Source organism: Eretmochelys imbricata, chromosome 14 (genome assembly GCF_965152235.1).
Source record: "Eretmochelys imbricata isolate rEreImb1 chromosome 14, rEreImb1.hap1, whole genome shotgun sequence".
In the NCBI taxonomy this organism is placed as follows: domain Eukaryota; kingdom Metazoa; phylum Chordata; order Testudines; family Cheloniidae; genus Eretmochelys; species Eretmochelys imbricata.
Window position 1 is genome coordinate 8,453,555 of NC_135585.1, and position 22,524 is coordinate 8,476,078.

The following is a 22,524-nucleotide window of genomic DNA, read 5'->3' on the forward strand; positions in this document are numbered from 1 at the left end:
TCTGCTCCTCGTGCTCCAGACTGAGAGCATAAGGACCCAGGCGTGGACCTATAGACAGTGCTAGCTAGAATTTTCCAATCTGAGACACATGAAGCACCTGCACATCCGTCAGTGGAAGACAGACAGGGACCACACTTCTCGGAGAACTCCAGTCACTGTAAGACAGGTGGCCTTTATTTACCTTTATTTATTCGCATACACAAATTCTGACTTCTTTGCACACCTATTTTGTGGGTGCAACTTGGGTGTCTACATTAGAAAACTTGGCCCCTAACTTTAATACTGTTACTACTTTAGTACTGTTAAAATGTTTTGAAGGTAAAAAAGATTAAAGAAGAAGAAACTAATACAATATATAATTCAGAATGAATGGATGTGACTTTGAAAATTGAAGGCCTGTATTGTAAACAGGAATATAATAGATATTATTAAAGATTTAAAATAAGTTCATTTAAAAAACAAACAAAAAAAACCCTTTTGTTTCTTTAACAAGGTTCTGGTGGTTAACTCCCAAGGGGAAATCTCCCGGTTGAATACCAAGAAAGAAATCGTGATGAAAGGAAACATCAGTAATTATTTCAAGTTAGGTCAAGAGGGGAAGTATCGTGTCTATCACAACCAGTATGCCACCAACTCATTTGCATTGAACAAACACCAGCACAGAGAAGACCATGACAAGAGACGGCACCTTGCGCATAAATTCTGCCTGACTCCTGCTGGAGAGTTCAAATGGAATGGGTCTGTACATGGGTCCAAGGTTCTTACCATATCTACTCTGAGGCTAACTATCATTCAGCTAGAGAGCAACATCCCTGCATCATTCCTTCACCCCAATTGGGCCTCCCACAGGTAAAGAAATAGCAAGTGTTTTTTGATTACCCATATGTTATTTAATAACATTACTTTGTGGCACAGGTGCCAGCTTCCTCCTTTCCCTAAGGGTGTTCAACGCCTGCTCTGCCCCAGGCCCTGCCTGCACTCCACCCCTTCTCCCAAGATCCCACCCCCAATTATAGCCCATCCCCACTCCTTCCGCACTCCCCCAGTGCTTCCTACACACCGCTGAACAGGCAGGCAGGAGGCTCTGGGACGGAGGGAGCGGGAGGAGCTAATCAGTGGGCCGTCGGCTTGCAGGAAGTGCTGGAGGGTGAGGGAGGAGCTGATCGGAGGGGCTGCCGGTAGGTGCTCATGCTTTGTGGTGTCCTAAGTCATATCACTCACATAGACAATAGATATCATTGGAACAGACGCTTGAATAAATGTGATATGTAATGCATAACTGAAATAATGCAATGTTTTAGCAAAGATATTTTAATAGTTTGTTTAGCCTACTTTAAAATCCTGTTGACGTATTGCTCATAAAATGAACTTGATATATTTTACATTCTTTCTAATGTAGGTCTAACTGGATTAAGGCTGTTCAAATGTGTAGCAAACCTAGAGAATTTGCACTAGCTTTGGCTATATTGGAGTGTGCAATTAAACCAGTTGTCATGCTGCCAATTTGGCGGGAGTCCTTGGGGCACACTAGGTAAGAGAATCTTTATGAATGTATTCTACTCTGATCTGCATCATTGGTTGAGCTAAAACTATAATTAAGAGTATTGATGAGAATTCAGTCAGACATCAAACATTCTACTAAATGATACTGAAATTCTTTATTGACAACGTATCCTGTTTCATTGCTCCTTTTCCTTCAAACAGTGATTTACTTAAGCCCAATGATTTACCTAAGCCCCAGCCTCAAATGACATCAATGGGGAAAGTCTAAGAAAGCAACAGTGAAGAACTTTCAAAAACCCCAATTTGTTGGGATCTGACATTGTTCTCTAATCTTGGGATAAGAGTAGGTGTAACATTCATGATGTTGAATACTCTTGCCATCAACTGCTTTTGCAATTGTGTAAATGCTCATAAAAGCAACAGGTTTCAGAGTAGCAGCCGTGTTAGTCTGTATTCGCAAAAAGAAAAGGAGTACTTGTGGCACCTTAGAGACTAATCAATTTATTTGAGCATAAGCTTTTGTGAGCTACAGCTCACTTCATCAGATGCAACGTTATCACAAGTAATGTATATTAATGTTATTCCTTAACCTAATATTATTCATTGATAGTTTTTTCCCCTCATCTAAATCTTAGACATTCAAGGAGGTAGTATATGCCATTATTAGGGTGTTCAAATTTGCTTACAAAATTTGCCTGTATTAGATTACACAGAATGACAGCTATTGAAAGAGAAGAAAAGGAAAAGGTGAAAAAAAAAGAGAGGAAACAAGAGGAGGAAGAAACAATGCAACAGGCTACGTGGGTGAAATATACCTTTCCTATCAAACATCAGGTAACGTTTCTGCCTAGCAATTTATTTTTAGAAATAAAAGGCTTTATTTTTGTAGCAATTGTCATTTATACAACTCTGTTTTATACTTAAGATGTTAATGACCAAATTCTTCACTTCATTGCATCAGTGAGAGCCATGTGCACATACTCAGAGTTAAATTTCTGATGTTATTTCTGGACTTGATCATTTGAGGTTGCCTGTGTCAAAAATTTTTATTTATGATTCAAAATATGCAACTGTTTTTAATGGAAGTATAATAGGTGAACAGTGGAGTATCATTGAATATAAAAAGTAAGAAGTCTTTAGCTAAATTGTGCTGAAACGAGATGTGAAACATTGCTGTCGAAACACAAGAGTTACACATTAAAGGCTATGATATTCTTCAGTGGAGATTCATTCATGGAATTGACTTGGTTGCATTTGCTTCTGAATTTTTTAGGGGATTTGGTTTTTGTTGCTCATATTCTCTAAAGTAGAAAACAACTAGAATAATATCCTGAGCTCAAGGGCTAACAAATAAAGATAGTCTTATTTTAAGCTAAGATTTGTTAGAATTTTGCTATCGGACTGAGTTGTATTGTCAGTTTATTTTTGGGTATACATTTTGCAACAGACGTCCTCCAGTATGATGCAAAAGTGAACAAAATTATTTATCTGTTGCTTTCAACTTATTAAAGAATTCCTACCCAGTGATGTTGGCATATGTACAATCTTCGTAAACACGCCAGTGTAGTTAGACTGTGTCCAAAAGCTAAAATTTCTGGAGATTTTTTCCCCTTCACCCCTCAAAAAAACCCCAAACTTTCTGACAACATCCTTTCATCCACCAACTTCTCCCTTCCCTCCAGATCAAAACCTTGGAGAACAGATAGGCTTCACAGCATGACCTGAAGATTAGCAAATTGGGTCTTGGTGGAAAGCGAATTCTAGTCAATGACTTTTTGCTGAAAACATCCAACTCCCAGCTGCATCACTGTTAAATTAGGATGCTGTAAACTGGAGTCCCTCAAACAAAGCAAGATCACACAAGGGAGGAAGTAGTCTAAGAAGTTACCAGCACCCAACTCATTTAAATGATTAAGGGGGGTAATGAATTTTCTTGAATAAAAATCTTTCAGCCTAAAGTATTGTACTCCTGAAAAGTGTGACGTAAGTGCAAAGTAATAGTGTTATGGTGACTTGCCACACTTCTTTAAACTGTCTTTAAAGGTTTCAGTAAACAATGTTTTAAAAAATTAATGTTGCAAAATATTTAACAGGTTTGGAAACAAAAAGGAGAGGAATATAGAGTAACAGGATATGGTGGTTGGAGCTGGATTAGTAAAACACATGTTCATAGGTTTGTGCCTAAATTACCTGGAAATACTAATGTCAATTACAGAAAAGTGCTACCAAGTAAGTGAAATTTTATTTATTTTGAATTCATAACATACTACTTACTGAATTTACTGCATATTTAGTAGACTGCATCAAAAACATCCCAGATAAGTAGGCTTTGTTCTAAATAGTGTTCTATGTAAACTTTAGGAATTTGCTGTCGCCTTTTTTCTGTATATAGCGTGTATTTCAGCTGTCCTACAAAATTGATCATGTATGTTAAATTGGCTCATTTATGAAGTTGAGGTAGTTTGTAGTACTTATATATGTGCATCTTCACATCTGCTTTGTTCGTGGACAACCTATGTCCAAAAATAGCATTCATAAGCTACTTATTGTAGACATATACCTATTTTCTATATTAATCAAATATTGTGCCATTAACCAGCTTGATTTGGAAACCATAGTTTTTGCAATGGGGAAGGAAGCCTGTCTGTACAGAAATCATGAAACGGGACTTCAATTTTTATGGGGAAGCAGTCCTATGAATGAACGTGACCTAAGCTCCATTTGGTACCGCTGACCCTTAAAATTGTCAGTCTGCAATTTTATTTAGAAAAGTAGTGGTTTGCAATTAATCTTGGAATTCCTTTTAAATATTAGAACATTGTGTGTGAACTTACTGCTATGAAACTTTTAAAAACATTTTCTGGAGTCCACAAAAACATGCAGGCTCCCTCTGCTGTATTACTTGTGGACACAGCCTTTGGGTTCCCTTTGTAACTGCTAGACTGGATTATTATTGCCTCATGGAGTCCAGAGTGCCAGTCAGGCACAAAACATTTGCCAGTTGGATAGTTGGGTCCATCCAGGGTTTAAGGTGTATAGGCCAAAATTAAATAAATAAATAAATAAATAATTTGGAAGCCTATCTTGAGACACTGTAAAAGGGCCTGATTTTCAGAGGGTGGGTGCTCAGATCTTTCTGGAAATAAGGTCCTTTTAAGGTATCTCACACTGGGCTTCCAAAAACACGAGTTGCTTTTTAAAATCCAGACCAAGGAGCCTGAGCCTGCAGTGGATGAAATTTTTACTATTTTCCAGGATTGGGCCCATAGCATACATGTATATATTCAACATTTTGAGCCTGTTACTTGAATATATCACTGAAGTGTTGGGTTCTCTTTTGACATATTAACCATGCCACGTGGTTAACTTTGATTTCAGGGGGGCTGAAAAGGTAAAATAGTGTACGTGATGCTTGTGAAATGGAGGAAATAATGTAATTAAATCATTAACAAAATGTACTGAGTTATTTTGAGCAAGTTAAAACATTTAAAACTTTTTTCTACTTTTTTAATCTATTGCTAATAGCAAAGAATGATGTTACCACTGAAAACCAGTGCGAACTGGATAAAAGAAAAAGTCCAGCAAAAGTAAAAATAGAGACTGATTCTTCTAAAGAAAGAATAAAAGATTCTTATGATCCACAAGAGAAGGACCAAACGAAAATAGAAATTTCTGAAACCTTGGAGAGAGCCCAAGTAAAGGAAGAAAACAAAATGAGTGAAGAAAAGGTGGAAATTGATATGAATTCTGAAAACTTAGATAATGCAAAAGCTGAAGGTAATATAGACATATTTCAGACCTGAATGTGACATATCAGGGTGCAGTCCAGACTAGTGAGGGACTATTTACCCCTGCCCTGCAATTTTGTGTGCCTTACAATACCTTGCTGTTAGTAGCTCCTACCTGGGCTGCTCACAAACAGCCTTCCAGCATGCAAGTCACACCCTGAGTATCTGTGTGTAACTGCAGCCTGCCAGCCACACTTTTGTGTTACACTCTGGCTCTCACCAGCCTTGGTTTATACTGCAGGGTGACCCCACCACACTCCCAGTCCCAGATTCTTCCCCAGAAATGTATGTCTTATACTGCCCAGCCCTCTCCTGGAGAGTCTGAATATATTAAGTCCATTACTCTTTTAAGGGACTAATATACACCAGTTTACCGCCTTAAGTGGAGTCACCCAGACACTTTAAGTTAAACACTGGATTAGATAAAACAATAAAACAAGTTTATTAAGTACAAAGAGAGGTTTTAAGTGAGTACAAGGAATGAGTCAAGAGTCAGAAATGGTTACAAGAAAAATAAAGATTTAAACTATATTAGATTCAAGTAAAGTTTCTCACCACGTGCTTCCAATAGCATTACTGACCAAAGTCTTCAAGTCAGGAACTCTCCCCCCAGAATCCAATGGCTGTTTTCTTTGTCTTCTCAGGTGTGGAGAATAAGAAGGGCAGGGGGAAGGGAGAAGAGGGCCTCTTGAGGTGTTTGCCCCCTCCATTTTATAGTTTCAGTCCCTCTTTGAAAGACATTTCCAGCTGAGAACCAAGAGACTGGTCTGGTGGAGGAAGGAGACCTCATGCTGTTTCACTGCTAAGATGGAGATCTTTGTCCCTGCCCTCCTTCCTTGCCAAAAAATGGCCCCTTGATAGGTGGTGGCCCATTAGCTTTGTTGATACCTGGTTGGGGCATCGGCTTGCCTTTTGTGTTTGAGAAACTGGTTTAGCCACCCCCCAGATTTATCTGAGAAACACACTTCAGTCCTGATTTCAGCTGATGTTTATCTATAACTTTACACACAATGTTGCTACATGCATTTTACCATATTACTGATCAACAAGGCATAAGTTTTTAAGTGATACCTCACAAGGCAAGCCTTGTACACAGATTATTACAGTAGTGTGTAGGGTGTGTGAATACAGGGTTGCATTCTGTCACATTTATATATATACTACCTAGGATATATGTTATGTATTTTTATGTATGTTAAAGCACAAGAAATCTTTTAACAAATCCTTTTTAGTTTTGAGAGTCTCAGGTGAAGTTTTTTGACTAAAAACTAGTCATTGTATTTCATACTACTTGTCTGCAGTAGCGTACCGTATGCGAATGTCTTAAGAGTTCTCTGCTTCATGCTTTTCCTAGCCCAGTTAATGTCTAGCCAGCCCTTTGAACATGTGTACTGCTGTAAGTGCAGTTATTACTTTAAACTTCATGTAAAATTGAAAGTTATTTATTGTACTGTCATTACTGAGAGGTCCTTCTGATTCAAAAATATTTATTGTTCACAGCGGAAAGAGAAGTTGATTGTATAAATAGAGCCATCAAAGAAGAACCCATGGAGACAGATGATGTAAAAATGGAATCCCCCACAAAAAATGAGGATATTCACTCTAAAGCAGATTTAATCAATGTCAGCGAGGGGTTTCACTTAAGGACTTGCTACAAAAGAAAAGTAAAAACATCAAAATTAGATGGACTACTTGAAAGGAGAGTAAAACAGTTTACGCTGGAAGAAAAACAGCGCCTAGAAAGGATGAAGCTGGAGGCTAGTTCTAAACCTGTAGGCAGTAGATCTGTGAGTCCACAGAAAAACATAGATGAGCCACAAACAACTAAAGCAAAAGAAGGAAGCCAGATTGACATGTCTCCCCAAGACAGAACCCATATTTCAGGTAAGATCCAAACTGAAGATTCAGTTCAGGACTGCTTGCCAACCAGCAGTACACCTTGTACAAAAACCAGTGAACCAGACCAGCCTTCTTTGCCTTCCATAGACAGACTGTCAAAAAGAGAAGGCCAAGTACTGGATGATGCCTCTGAAATTCAAAGCTCAGTTCAGAACATCACTAAAGAAGGTGATTCTGAACCAGTCGCTACTGATAATAGTCAAGGACAAGAAGTTCTTGAAAAGAGAGAGAGTGAGAATCCCCTCATGGATGACTTAAAACAAACACACACAGAAGATATAAGCAAGAGTGGCACCTTAAAAAACAATGAAAAATCTTCAGAACAAAAAGTATTTAATACCACAGTGTCTCAGAGTAAATGTGAAAACCCCTTACAGCCAGTGGTAACTAAAAGCAGCTGTGAAACAGATGTTCAGCCCATTGCTGAAAAAGCAACCTTGAAAGAAAAACCTGAAAAACAGGTCAGTGACCCAGAAAATAATTGCACGCTGAAAAGCCATTCTGAACCAGTGTCCCCACAAGAAAATAATGAGGGAAAAGATATTGCTCAGAAAAGCAGTGATGGTAAAACTGAAAACAAGATTTTATTTGATCAGAAACAATCATTAAAAACCAAGCTAACTTTAGGAAAAACACCTGAAAGCCAAACTCCTGAACACATTGGTGGAATAAATGTTAGTGATGATTTACTGAATTCTAAAGTCACTGAAGCTAATGGTGAAAAGCAGGGTCAGGAACAGAAAATGGAAGCAAGTACCATAAACAAATGTCTCGATCAGCTGAATCTAAAAAGTATCACTGACAAAAAGAACAATAAGAATGGAGAAATAGAGACTAAAGTTGAGAGAGAGAAATCGGTGGCATTTCAAATTAATGGAAAAGACAGTGACATTAAGATATTGTCAAATGAAGAACGCTTAATGAAAGATACCTGTGATACTAAGGCAGGGAGTGATATTGAATCTAAAGTCAATAATATTAGTAAATCCATTCCTGAACATGAAATAAAACCATTGACTATTAAAGAATGCTCTGTAAAGCCATTAATGAATGGTGATATCACTATGGAGGATACAGATTTAAAAAATAACTTGGATGCTAAATCATGTTTACAGAGTTCTGCGGAGATTGGTGGTGAATCTGGAGAGTATCCTCTGCTTCCAAATAAAATGTCCAAATGTGTGCAAAATATTGGAGAAAAGCAGCATTCTCTTGAAAGATCCAACTTTGTTGATAGTGCTTCTACACAAGCACAGCTTTCCTGTAAGGAAAATGTGATTAGTGAAGCAGAATCCATGGAAACTGAAGCTGTTATGGGTAAGGACGTTGCACCCTCACCAGTAACTTCTTGTGAGGAATCTAGCTTGAGTAGTGACTTTACTGATCAGAATGGCCTGCAGATGTATAATAAAGTTGAAAATATCAATGGAGAAAATAAAACAAAAAATAAAACTGTTATTACAGAAGTGACCACCACAACATCAACTGTTTCCACAGAATCCAAAACGGTGTTTAAAGTAGCAGAGTTGTCAGCCTTCAAGGATGATAAACAAACTATGGTGTCATCTACAGAAAATTGTGCCATTTCCACTGTAACTACCACCACCACTGTAACTAAGCTTACCGCACCTGCTGCAGACAGCAATGTTGATGTCATCTCTGTACAGGAGCACAGTAAAACTGTGATTACAACAACAGTAACTGATTCATTAACTATTCCAGGAGGCACGTTAGTGACTTCCATGACTGTGAGCAAAGAATATTCCACAAGGGATAAAGTGAAGTTAATGAAATTTTCGAGACCCAAAAAGACTCGTTCTGGAACAGCCTTGCCATCTTACAGAAAATTTGTTACCAAAAGCAGTAAAAAGAGTATATTTGTTTTACCCAATGATGATTTAAAAAAGTTGGCCAGAAGAGGAGGTATCAGAGAGGTTCCCTATTTCAACTACAATGCAAAACCTGCCATGGATATTTGGCCGTATCCATCCCCAAGACCAACTTTTGGTATCACTTGGAGGTACATACTTAATGTTTACCTTTTTAAAGAAGAATTTGGGATGGGATGAAATTAACTGTAAAAATGGAAGCAGTACAATAGGCATGCAAAAAGTAATTTTTTATTGACTTAAGGTACATCAAAATAGGGCATTCTTATTCCAAAATAAGCATCCACACACAGGTTTGCACTGAAATCACTAAAGGTGTTGGTTACAGGTGATGTAAGGATTGTCTCTCTGGGAAGCTACTGCACAGCAAGCTAGGGAGTGAACTTACAGCACACTAGCTATTCCAGCGACACCTCTTACTGTGCACAAAAATGCCCTCTGGCAGTTTAGCTCTGAGCTAAACTGACAAGGGTGCATTAAGTGCTCAGTAAATGTGTTTAGGCCACGAAGGTCGTGCCAGAGTAGGAAGTGCACTGTAAATTTACACCCTAGCTTGCTGTCCACTAACTTCCCCATGTTACAAGTCCAGTTTTTAGATGGATCCAAACAACATAAAACCAGAATTTAAAACAGTGTCGTAGAAAGGTTTACCATAAAAGAAAAGTATCCTGTCCACACTAGACAAAAGTGGTGGAAATAGATTTATATGGAACTGATTCTCAGGCTCTGTTTAAAGACCAGTGGAAATGGAACCTCAATGTTACCTATAATTGGTGAATAGGTAGAATAACCTGTTGGAACAAAATAGTTCTGAGACTGTTTATAATACTAACCATATTTAAACATGGTTGTGGCTCAGCTGCATTAAATGTTTTCTTTTTGTCGAGTGTTTTGGTGGTGATGGTGGGAGGGAATGTTATAACGGCTTTCAAAGTCCCATGTTTTTCTTTCAGTAGCCTTATCTACACTAGATAGGATGCTTAAAAATAGAGGTCAATCTGTACTAACATTCCCATAGGTGAAGATGGAGCAGTGGGAAATGTAAGAAAGTTTAGTGTAGACACAATTTCTATTACGTTTAAAATGTAGTTATAAATTTACTTTTTATAGTCTGTGTGGATGTAAGATATGCTGTAATATACTTTTAGCCATAACCATGTTTAAACATGTTTTTGTGTATGTAGACAGGGTCTGAATTTTATTTTCTTTCAACAGCCTAATTTTCTTGGTTTTATGTGATTATTCTTCTTTATAACACAAAACTCTTTGTACAGTTGGGCCTGAATGGTATATGGTGTCTTGTAGATTTGCCTGCTAAAGCTCTTCCTTAATTCCACTGCGTATCCACAGACTCTCATGCTTTAGGGCTTGGTGCTGCTCCCATTCAAGATGATGGAAAAACTCCTAGTAACTTTAATGATGCATAATCGAGGTTTTAGTGAGAATCATCTTAACAATTTTAGTCTCTTCTCATCACAAAGTGCTTACTAAGAATCATTCTAATTGCTCTGTATTCACCTTAAAAGAAAAGGTGACCAAATCCATTATTTTTAAAAAGCAATAACTATTGCTGAATTGTGTTATGAAAGTTTCTTTTGATTCGTTCTTGATCTGTTTCTACAGCCCATTATTACTTCAAAAATCTGCAGTATTATGATCAGGCACTGATATTTTATCTTTGATATTTAAATCATAATAATCACTATTATAAATACAGCTGAAAACTGAGTTTCTTTGGTGGGGAGGGATTTGCAGATTCCTGCAGAAAATCTTCACTGCAGTTTATGGACCTGCAGAGATGCTGTTAATTTTTCAGCTTAACTCGTTGAGAGAGCCCCCTAATTTTGTCCCTGGGTACTTTTCAGATAAACTCCCAGCTTCAGACATTAGTGTTAGCCACTTTGTGCTAAATCTGACTCCTTCCTGCACTGTCAGATATTGCTTAGATCTCAAACAAGGCTGCATTGTACCTACATATCTTTTGTATGTGCTGTCTGTTAAGTTCCATATGTTTTTCCTCTGAGTGGTATTCGATGGAAGGATTCTTTTGGTCAGCCCCTTTTTGCATGTTCCTCCAGCTGCCCAGTGTCATTCCTGTAATGGCATGTAAATAACTCGATAAAATTCTCTCCTCTTCATCAAAATATGTTTAATCTATCCTCCACTTCCCAACTCATCACCTTAAGATGAGGTGTATTTGTGCACACGTGTCCTTTACCCACTTCCTAAGAGAATTCTGTATATGCATTGTCGGTAGGATGTAGAAATAAACTCAGAGAAACTTTTACAGTTAGGCCCTCCACAGTGCCATCAACAGGTGACTGTGCCTTGCTGCAGACACTTTCAAAACAAATATACACTATGCATTCTTCTGTGGCTTTTCAATCTTAGTTTAGAATGTGCTAGGTTTTTATCTTTGTCAGTTTGTTCTGGACCATTTAAACACATGCCTACTAATAGAAGGCCCTGTTTCATTTACTTATGAAGAAAAGTGGAGGTCTTTATTTTATGCTTTCCGAATTTTGACCTCATATGTCATCTAATAAAGATAATTCTATTCTGTAACACTATAGAATATATAGACTGTCATGTTTCTTGCACAGGGCTTTTTCCAGGGTCATGTGGAACAAAAGATATTTTTGAAGGACACGACAAACTGACATTGCAGAATTTAGGGGTGTTTGGTACAGCATCTTATCCCATTGTGCCGTGGAGTACATAGGGGGACCTGTCATGTATCCAGCCTTGATCCACACATGCAGTACACACTGACATCTTCTGGAGATCTAGGGCAGTATGAGTTCCAAAGAGTTTGAGGAGCCGAATAAATTACAAGTGTTCATGCTACTTAAATACTGAAAAGATAAAATGAAAACCCTTTGAGTCTTTGGTTTGGTTAGTCATGAACTTAATGTGTTCAGTTTAAAATGTAACATATTTTATTTTTTTCTTTGTGGCTTGTTTTAGATATCGACTTCAAACGGTGAAGTCATTGGCTGGGGTGAGCCTTATGTTGCGGTTACTCTGGGCATGTTTACGTTGGGATGATATGGCTGCAAAACCCCCACCCGGGGGAGGAACTACACGCACAGGTAGTATTTCTTACAAGCTTTTGCTTTTTAAAAATGAATAGTTTGTATTAATTTAGGATATTGGTACTGAGAGTCTGTCTAGAAAAGTGCAATATGCTACACAAATTTCAGTTGGTTAAAATCATATAAAATTAACATTATATGGTTTATACCAATTGCTATTTTACTTATTTTGAGTATTTTGGAGAAATGGATGAATCAGTTCAATCTAAATGCTTTACTTTTCTGTGTACATTTTTGAAAAAATCTAACCAGAAACAAAGTGTGTAGAGTTGCTTCCAAACAGTTACTTCAGAATGATCATCTGAGGTTAAGAAAAATTTCCCTCACCTTGGGTGAAATCCTGGTTCTACTGAACCCAGTAATGCCAGGATTTTACACCTTCTTACCGGTGATAATGTTACTTTACACAAGAGTGGGGTTTAAATTTTCCTCTGACAATGAAAATTGGCCAGTGTGTGAGGTAGACAATCTATTCTGATATTACACCTCCTGTGGTTCTAGGAGTGGGCTGTCTCTTAAAATGTATTTCTCTGTTTTTTGTTTACTCCAAACCAATCTGCACACACAATCACTTATTTCTGCCATTTTTAATTGCAGTATTCTTTGATTTCCTCACTGTAGCCCATATTTTCAAATCAGCCTGCACACTTTTGTGCATGCCTTATTTCCATGTGCACAATTCAGGAGTTATGTACACACATGCCTTCATGCAGGTAAAAGCAAAAATCCAGATTTGTAAATCTGAGCCTGTTCATGCAGGCACTTGAAATAGCTTTTATGCTTGCCTGTGAAACTCAATGGATTTTTGAAAGTTATTTCTCCACAACTTCCTGTCTTTATTTCTGATGAACAAATTGTTTACCTTTTATTTTCTAACTTAATACATCGTATTGGGTTAAATCACTGTAGAAACATCTGAAACTGAAATTACAACAACTGAAATAATCAAACGGAGAGACGTTGGTCCTTATGGAATTCGTTCAGAGTACTGTATAAGAAAAATCATTTGCCCTATTGGTGTACCTGAGGCTCCAAAAGGTATGTTTGTTTATAAGTCTTCAAATGTCGTCATAAACTTTATAGAAATAAGTTTAACCAAATTTTTATGGTAACCCTGACCATCTAAGGAGAGGGCATTGTTGCACAAATTGAGATAAGTATTCATTCTCCATTCAGTTGTGTTAAACAAATCAATCTAGTCATTCTGTTAGATTTATTATCTTAAAGTCAAAGGCCTTCCTGTTTCTAAAATGAGATTTGCAAAAATGAATGGGGTAATATACAGTAAATCTTCTTTATAAGCAGGATATCCTGTCCTTAACATGTTAAAAGAAAATTATCAACTAATAAAAAGTTAACCCAACTCCATATCTAATCTACCATATGATATTGTAGATTCAAGTAGGTTACAACTGAAAAACAGCAGATTTGTGTGTGTGTGTAATATTTACTTTCTCTGGATTTTCAGTAGCCATGCCATCATACAAAAGAAGCTAAAATGAACCTACCCCTACAGATCTTTAAAACTCTAGACATTATTATATTTTTCTCCTGATTTCATTAAAATCTAACAGCCCTCCTAAGTACAGTTTTAGCTTCTAGCTTCCTGAAAATCAAAAATAGCTTGTGGATCTGTTTTGCTTATTATAGAGTCTTGGATAATGATACTCAGATTACTTCTTTAACAGTTAGGTTAGAATTTTTAAAAGTTTTCAGCTTTGGCCTAACAGTGCTGCCATTGAATTCAGTGGGAGTTTGTCTGAAAAATTTACTCTGAATAACCCCCATTTTCAAACACTTCAGAATTAGTATAAAAATTGACACTAAATAACCTTAAATTTGGATCTTAATTTTATTTCCTGGTTTACTTTAATGAATGTTTGACTTTTCTCTAAAGAAACTCCTACACCTCAGAGGAAAGGCCTTCGATCAAGTGCATTGAGGCCAAAGAGGCCAGAAACGCCCAAGCAGACAGGACCTGTTATCATTGAAAGTTGGGTAGCAGAGGAGGAACTGGAATTATGGGAGATCAGGGCATTTGCTGAAAGGTAAACTGATGCAATTTAAATGACACATTTTAGTTTGTGTGTACATTGGTAAATAAATGCTCCAACCAGATTGCCCAAGCTATAGGTGATACCCATAATGAATAAAAAATTAAGCTTTTAACGTTGTCTTAGCTTTCTTGTTTAAAAATGGGCAAACTTTAAAGTTGAAGGAGCAAGTTACTGGTGATGCCAGAAACTAATTTAATTGTGGCAGATCTATAAACCTACACACTAATTTTGTGTTAATCTAGTATGTAGTAACTAAGTAAACTATTATTTGACTGCTGTATGAATAAGCAGTGTTGTGTGCCAACAGAGTATTTCTGTACAGCATGAGTCCTTCTGACATGCAGATTACTTACTAAAATGATAAAGGTTTTAAATCATTCGCAATACGAATGAAGCAAATGTGTCCCTTAAAACAAAGGGTAAAGTCAGCCTTTAAGTCCCAGAGTACACTCACATGAAAGGAATATTCACAGTGCTTCACATTTAGAGGAAAAGTTATAGCTAGACCTTTATCTTGCTTATCTAACAAAATGCTATTGTTTTGAACTGTTGGTGTTATGCAAAAAGTGGTGTTTTCAGTCTCTCAAAAATAGTTTTCAGAGTATCAGCCGTGTTAGTCTGTATCCGCAAAAAAAAAAAAGGAGGACTTGTGGCACCTTAGAGACTAACAAATTTATTTGAGCTTAAGCTTTCGTGAGCTACAGCTCACTTCATTGGATGCATTCAGTGGAAAATACAGTGGGGAGATTTATATACACAGAGAACATGAAACAATGGGTGTTACCATACACACTGTAACGAGAGTGATCAGGTAAGGTGAGCTATTACCAGCAGGAGAGCGGGGAGGTGGGGGGAAGAAACCTTTTGTAGTGATAATCAAGGTGGGCCATTTCCAGCAGTTGACAAGAACGTCTGAGGAATAGTTATAGACCACAGACTTGATAAATAGTTTCTTTGAAAGGCATTGCATTAATTTGCTTTAGAATATTTCAGGGAGTAGTCTAAGAAGCAGGACTAATTCTCAAAAAATCGGTTAAGCTGGATAAAATGAAATAGCCTTTTTGTGTACAGTAGTAATTTTTTTCTTTGGTTGCTTGTCTTTGGCAGGGTGGAGAAAGAAAAGGCACAGGCAGTTGAGCAGCAGGCTAAGGTTAGTGAACAGAAGAAGGCTGAGGAATTCAAGGCCCAAATGGAGGTTCAACTAAAACAGCAACGATTGGCTGCCCAGCAGGTGGGGGAGCCATTAGTAGTCCCACCTGTCAAAAAGTTTGCATTGTTAGTCTGCATACATCCAAACACAAGAAATAAAGTATGCCTCTGTAATGCTATTTTTCAAGTATAATTGTAACTTTTCCAGTATATATACAAACTCAACATTCTGGAAAGTTCCCACTGAGATAGTAAACATTGTTACTTACTGTACGTAATACATACATTATTTTGAAGTACTGGGCTGTAAGAAGGATTTTTTTTTATAATTGTCTTTCAGTTTTGTAGACCCAGTTTAGATTGTGTCCAAAAATGTTTTTCTTCCACTTTTAAAAGGAGGGTGTGAAATAGCATCCTCCAGGTGGGATCTGAAGCATTCCACAGTCCAATGGAAAGCAGCTTCAACACACAGTTGACTGTGAAATTGGCTAGATTGGTTCCCATGCTAGAATTAGGACAAAACTTTTGATTTTGTCCAACCCTGAGTTTGTCTGGGTACAAGCATGGAAGGGGAGGGTTGTGTTTTAACCTGCTAATTAATAATCCCCAATACCTGATCGCAGGTTGATTTTTTTATTTATTTATTTATTTTGCACCCTGATTTTTCCAGAATGGTTTCATTTTTCCTTTTGTTTTGTATTGTCTGTAGAGAATACATTTCTGCCTGTTAGTGACTGATACCACAAATAGTATTTTAGAATTATCTAAGCATAAAATAAAATGCCAACCCTTAGTTAACTTACAAACCCATTACTTTATTTTCTAATGTTTATGCTATTTTATATCTTAAATCATGGCTATTTTAATTCTTAAATCATTATTTATTCACTTGTAAATAGTGAAAAAGAAATAATGTTGGTGCCTAAGCAGTTCTACCCACTTTTCCCAGACTTGCAGTCACGATTCAAATTGATAAGGAGCACTGCTCAACGTGAAATATATTGGAAAACATGCAAATTACAATTGGCATTTTAAATTGCTTGTAGATAGCAGTCTCTCTAAAATAAAAAAGCACCATTGCTTAGGATAGTGACAGTATGGGAAGCCTACTGTCATGTAAGGGATTGTTGAATATGGTTTTGAGTAAGCTGGAGATTGGCTTCATTGTCAGATGAAAAACTTTAAATAATGATATTCTTTTGATGATGGTAAATTAGATAAAGTAGAAATGGAGATATCTTCACTTTCTGACACTTTGTTACCATTAGCAAGATAAAGCTGCTGCCAGCAGTAAACTCAGGAAAGCCAACAGTAATTAAAAATTGAGCTGTGTGTGTAATACAGGTTTGCATCTGTCATTGAAATTGATGAAAGCCATGGACACATACTGAAACCCAAAATATGGGCATATATTTTCTGACTGTAGTTTATCATGATAAAAAACTTTCTACCTTTTGATCTTTCATATTTCTTGATAGTTTGAGAATAGTGAATAAATGCACTGGATTGATAATGTACAGCATTCAAAAGATGCTGTATACAATGTGCAGTGTAGCACAGTGGAATGTATACATCTGCAATACAGAAAGTATTTTATGGCAAATTATAATATTGCATGTGTATGTCAATTGTGATAGCTTGATAGCAATCTGTAATATATTCTGCTTCAATAATTTAGTATTTAGATTTGCTAGATCCTGTTTGCATACCTTATTTTTCAGTGGGAAAAATTAGGTATTCATCCCTTGCAAAATCCACAAATTTTAACTCTTCATTCATTCATTGAGTTTTTCTTCTAACTTTGATAGAAGCGACTGGAACAACAGAAGCAGTTACCTACAACAGCCACTACGGTCACTACAGCAAGCAGTACTGCAACCACTGCCTCCACTCCACAGAAGGTTGTGGTAGGCCCATTAACAGGCCCAGTTCCTACTGGAACCAAAGTAGTGCTTACTACTAAAGTGGGCTCTCCAGCTACGGTAACATTCCAACAGAACAAGAACTTCCATCAGACTTTCGCTACCTGGGTTAAACAAGGCCAGTCCTCAGCAGGTAAATGATCTGTACCCTGGTCTATACTGGGGGGGTCGATCTAAGTTACGCAACTTCAGCTTCGTGAATAATGTAGCTGAAGTCGACGTACTTAGATTGACTTACTGTGGTGAAGAGTCGACTGCTGCCACTCCCCCGGCGACTCTGTCTGTGCCTCTCGCGGCGCTGGAGTACAGGAGTTGATGGGAGAGCGCTCGGGGGTCAGTTTATCGTGTCTAGACTAGATGTGATAAATCGATCCCCTCTGGATCGATGGCTGCCCGCCGATCCGGCAGGTAGTGAAGACATACCTTAGGTGTCACTAAAGGAACCTGTTGTTAGTCATTGCTTCTATAGCACACCAACTTTTTCTCTATAATATAGCAATATTGGGATTTAATTTCTCATGTTTGTGGTTAACTTTGTTACCAGTTTGGGAGGGAGCTGGGGAACAATTATTTTTGTCTAAAGATGAATGTCCTGTCCTTAGGCCAATATTTTTCCTGCACTCACAAGCCAGGTTGTTTCATTTCTTATCTATGCCAGTTTTATCTGTAATATTTATGGTGAAAGTGTTCTGTGCATAAACTCATTGTTTCAACAAACCTTTAAAAGATATAATGAGGGGGAAATGATGACTCATTCAAAAGTGGTTGTATAATAACCTTCCAATTTTACTCTTTTATACTTAAGACAAGTCATATTTACTAATAATAATAAAGTTCAAAAATTGACTTTATTTCAATAGCTACCAGCACAGCTGCTACATCAGCTACAACCATTGCCAGCACAGGTCAGACGTTCCAGATTGCAGGCACTCCAGTAACTATGGCAGGCAAAGTGATAACAAAGTTACCACTTCCAGCAAACAGCAAGATTGTTGCCGTTAATGTGCCATCAACCCAAGGAGGTAGGGGTAAAAAATGTATCTTCTAACTTTCTAATTCAGATTGCATTAACATTATTTTCCTAGTGAAATAAAATGTGACTTGCCTCTTTTTTTAAAAAAACAAAAAAAACCACAACTACCCAACCGGAATAAGTCTCTACAGCTTTTTCTTTGCTGCCCCCAAAACAATGGCAGTTGTTTTCAGGCAAAAATTGTAGGTTTGTATCTTAAATTTCTGCCTGCTCTTACCCATGACCTTGGGTCTTCTACTCTATGTTCCATAGTGCATAATCAGAAGCTCTAATTTCTTTCGACAACCTAGAATGCAAAATTCTTTTTTCTGCCTCTAAATTAGATATCAGCAAAAGGATTCTTTTAAAAGTGTAGCAGAACAGATGTAACCGCTAATTGTTGTAAATATTTGTTCTTAGAAGCTGGTGTGATTCACTTTACTTATCAGTGCAGTACTGTTGGATCCTTTTCTTCTTGATTGGAAATGACAACATGACATTTTGTGAGCTTGTAGATGGCATATCACTTCTTCACCAAAGAAAAATACTCATTCCTCCATCTCCTTTATTTATTCTATGAAAAAGTCATGGAGACTGCTAGGTTTTGATGGTGCTTTTTTAGGTGGATGAACGGCACTTACCATGCTCTTCAGTTCCATGAGTTTGAGGCTCGTTGAGATGTTTAAGTAGGTCACTTGGAAGCAGGGAGGCACAGGCCATCCATATCTAAATGTGTAAATAATAATCACCTGTATATGGCACCACACATGGGCAAGAACCTCATCATAAAGATCAATAGAGAGGTTCACAACTCTGAAATACCATTCTTTGCCCAAATCCTTTTAAAATATCTGTCTGTGGACTGATACTGTGGAGGGAGTTGTACAAGCAACAGAAGAGGTAATGCTACTTCTCTATAGAACGTGAAGAAGTTTCTGCCAAGAGACTTTGACAGAAGTCCCTCAGAAGGGTCATAAAAACTCAGAGTGAGAGTACTGGATGTCAGTGTGGCGTCCCTATGATTTATCACATTTGCAATTTTTTGTATTGATTAATTCTTTTTTTTATTAGGTGTTGTTCAAGTTCAGCAAAAAGTGTTGGGTATCATTCCATCAACTACAGGTGCAAATCAACAAACATTTACTTCATTCCAGCCAAGGACAGCGACTGTAACTATTAGGCCAAATACCACAGGGACTCTAGGTACAACATGTACTTCACAAGTAAGATGTTTTTCTGAGCTTTATCAATTACATTGGGTAAATACATTGGAAGTCATGGAAGGGCACATGAGCAAACACAGAAGCAGGATCCTACATGCATATGCAGATGCACAGCAAGTCTCATAGACTCTAAGATTTCAGAATAGGATTTTTAATAGGATTATTGAATTATCAAAGTTTTCAAAGGTTGTGCTGTGTTGCTGTGTAAGACATGCAAGTTTTGATTCAGACTAGAAATAAGGTTGTACAGTGCCTAGCCTAGTACAGTGGGGTCTTGATCCATGGCTAGGGTGTGTAGGCACTATGGCAATACAAATAATAATGTGTAAATTTAACACGAAGGGAAATTAACAATTGAAATAATTTACCTAAGGATGTGGTGAATTCTCCTTCAGTGTAGTCTTTAAATCAAGACTGGATATCTCTCTCAAAGATATACTGTAGCTCAGTCAGAAGTTATGAGCATGATGCAGATGCTACCGAGTGAGGTTCTGTGGGCCTATATTATGCTGAAGTCAGACTCGATGATCTTAATGATCCCTGTTGCCTTGATATCAATCTGATTCCTGGATTCAGTCTCCCACTCTCTAGGCTGGCGTTCACATTTGGTCAGAGTGGGAGGATAAACCCACGCATAATTTTTTCACCAATCAAGGAGCCACTTCCATGTTGTCCTTCTTGGCTTTTGGCTGGTCTCTACAAGACAGGACCTCATAGCACATAGTTTTAATGAGTAATCGATACTTATCAGAGCTAAGAAACTTGTTAGGAGAGTAAATAGGACAGAGTTTTGCTAAAGTCGGCTTTAACAGAATTTTCAAACATGCAACATATAAATATATGAGCTACTTGTATCCCTTTATTTCTCACTGTTTGTAAAGAATTCAAGGTTCAGCAGGATATGCGCTTTTTGAAAAGTTTGACATGTATGTTCTCCTTTTGCTGTCTCTAGATAATGCCAGGGACACCACTCCGCCCAGGTATGACAGTAATAAGGACACCACTTCAGCCATCAACATTAGGAAAGGCCATCATTCGAACACCTGTAGTGGTGCAGCAAGGTATTCTTCCATCCAGTAGGTTCATTTTAATTATAAATTTCCAATGTGTGAAAACCATGGTTTGTTTCTCCATAAACATTTTATGTATCATTCACCCTAACTCAGAAATTACTGTATTCAGTGCAGTGTTAACAAAAACAGTGTTGGGATCAATCATCAGTTTAATCAAGGTTACTGAATGAGAGTCCACTGAATAGTAACTCTTTCATTCGGGTGGGTACAAAGAACAGGTTTCCTAGTTTAATACAAAACTTGGATAAACAGTTTAATGAATAATGAAAATATAAAATTATTATTAATCAGTTTGTAGAAAGGTTTGAATTAAAAGTGTTGTGCGAAAACACTACATGTAATTAGAGGAAAGCTAGGTGTTTTAAAGTGTCTTGTAAGTAGATTGCAAAATGTTTTACTTGAATTCAGATTCATATTTTTGTTTAGTCAGATACAGAAGTGACTAATAGACGTTCTATGGCAAGCAGAAATGCTTGCTTAACTTCTCTCATGAAGTTGGGGTTTAGAAGTTTTGTGTGCTTTAATGAAAAATGTTGGAAATGTATTTTTAGCATAACAAATTTTGCTGTCTTTAACAGGTCAGACTCAACAGGTGGTGACTCAGATAATTAGAGGTCAGCCTGTCTCAACTGCAGTTTCTAGTACTAGCACAACTTCTTCAAGTCCTGGACAAAAGGTAGCAACAGCTCCTGGAACACCTCCACAGAATATACAACCACAAACCACAACGCCGCAGCCCACTCGTCCCCAGCAAGGACAAGTGAAACTTACTATGGCCCAACTCACGCAGTTAACTCAAGGACAGGTAAACGTTTTTTTATAGACTCAGACATGAAAATATGCCCATACTGGTATCCTTTGATCTCATCAGTATGGGGGGGGGTGTACATTTCATACATGGTGTTTCAGTTTTACTTTTTGGGAAACCTATAACCTACATACAAATCAAATGGTAATTAAATTAAGAAAATAGAGATTTATTTTCTCTAAATATCTTTTATCTATTTACCTTGTTGCCTTCAGAATGTGGATGCCCATCCACTGTCTTTGGCTGGGTGTTGAAGGACATTATAGCTGTCATTTATGTTTGCTTTAGTGCTGGGAAAGGAAGAGTTACATCATTTGGAACTGGGAAATAGCACTCTCTATTACTTCTGCCTAGACCACGAGAGTCTGGTCTGCATGTTAGTTTAGATTCATGCTGAGTTTGGCTGTAAATTGTAAATCCTTCCTTCAAGGGGCCCTCTTTTCTGTGTTTATATCTTTGAATCTTTGAGCACTACTATAATATAAGTACTTAATAATAATGTTAAGAATGGATATAAAGTTTAATTGTCAAAATATGCTCATGCCTTAGTGTCATTTTTGACATGTAGAACAACATGCAGGAATTATTTGCTAGGGCTGATTCAAAAAGTTATTGATTATTGAAGGTGTGGACAAGGGCAGGTATCAGTTGAAGGCAAGAGCTGCCACTGGTGGGACTGATTCAAAGAGACATGTCTGACGCAGGGAGTCACTGTAAGTGTTAGAACTATCCTGATCTGTCTGCAAAACTGGGATGTTTCTGCCTGTATTAAAGACCTCCAAAAATATGGTATCCAAAGAAACAATTTAAGCAGTAACATTCTACCAGCATGCTGAAAACCTGGATGAACAGTCAACACTTAAGTTTACAGTTGGGCAATGTGTGATATGCACTTAGGAAAATGTTTTATTGAATAACCTTGTGAACAGGCAGTTGGGACTCTTGAGTTTGGTTTTTGGGTCAGGAGGTGGTTAATAGGATGCCCCAAATTAATCTCACACCTGAATTTATTGCTCATACATTTTAAAGAGACACAAGATCAACTGTAGATTCTGTTGGCTAAGAATCTAGCCAAGTTTGACAGATAAAATCTTAACAGCCTTTTG

The 22,524-nt window shown here is 37.4% G+C and overlaps 1 protein-coding gene across 11 annotated transcripts in view; it reads left to right on the forward strand.

Moving 5' to 3' along the window:
- Window positions 1-22,524, forward strand: part of BPTF (bromodomain PHD finger transcription factor) — a 90,167-nt gene that overhangs the window by 48,675 nt on the left and 18,968 nt on the right. For 5 of the 11 annotated variants that reach the window (XM_077832958.1, XM_077832954.1, XM_077832961.1 and 2 more), the window contains 15 exons: window positions 494-849; window positions 1,400-1,531; window positions 2,208-2,337; window positions 3,597-3,732; window positions 5,029-5,280; window positions 6,792-9,210; window positions 12,047-12,171; window positions 13,084-13,212; window positions 14,072-14,222; window positions 15,339-15,462; window positions 17,189-17,435; window positions 18,160-18,324; window positions 19,386-19,537; window positions 20,490-20,613; window positions 21,189-21,415. In XM_077832958.1, the coding sequence (XP_077689084.1) occupies window positions 494-849; window positions 1,400-1,531; window positions 2,208-2,337; window positions 3,597-3,732; window positions 5,029-5,280; window positions 6,792-9,210; window positions 12,047-12,171; window positions 13,084-13,212; window positions 14,072-14,222; window positions 15,339-15,462; window positions 17,189-17,435; window positions 18,160-18,324; window positions 19,386-19,537; window positions 20,490-20,613; window positions 21,189-21,415 (4,869 nt within the window). The remainder of the gene's footprint in view (window positions 1-493; window positions 850-1,399; window positions 1,532-2,207; window positions 2,338-3,596; window positions 3,733-5,028; window positions 5,281-6,791; window positions 9,211-12,046; window positions 12,172-13,083; window positions 13,213-14,071; window positions 14,223-15,338; window positions 15,463-17,188; window positions 17,436-18,159; window positions 18,325-19,385; window positions 19,538-20,489; window positions 20,614-21,188; window positions 21,416-22,524) is intronic. The other 6 variants (XM_077832957.1, XM_077832964.1, XM_077832956.1 and 3 more) reach the window with 5 other exon arrangements.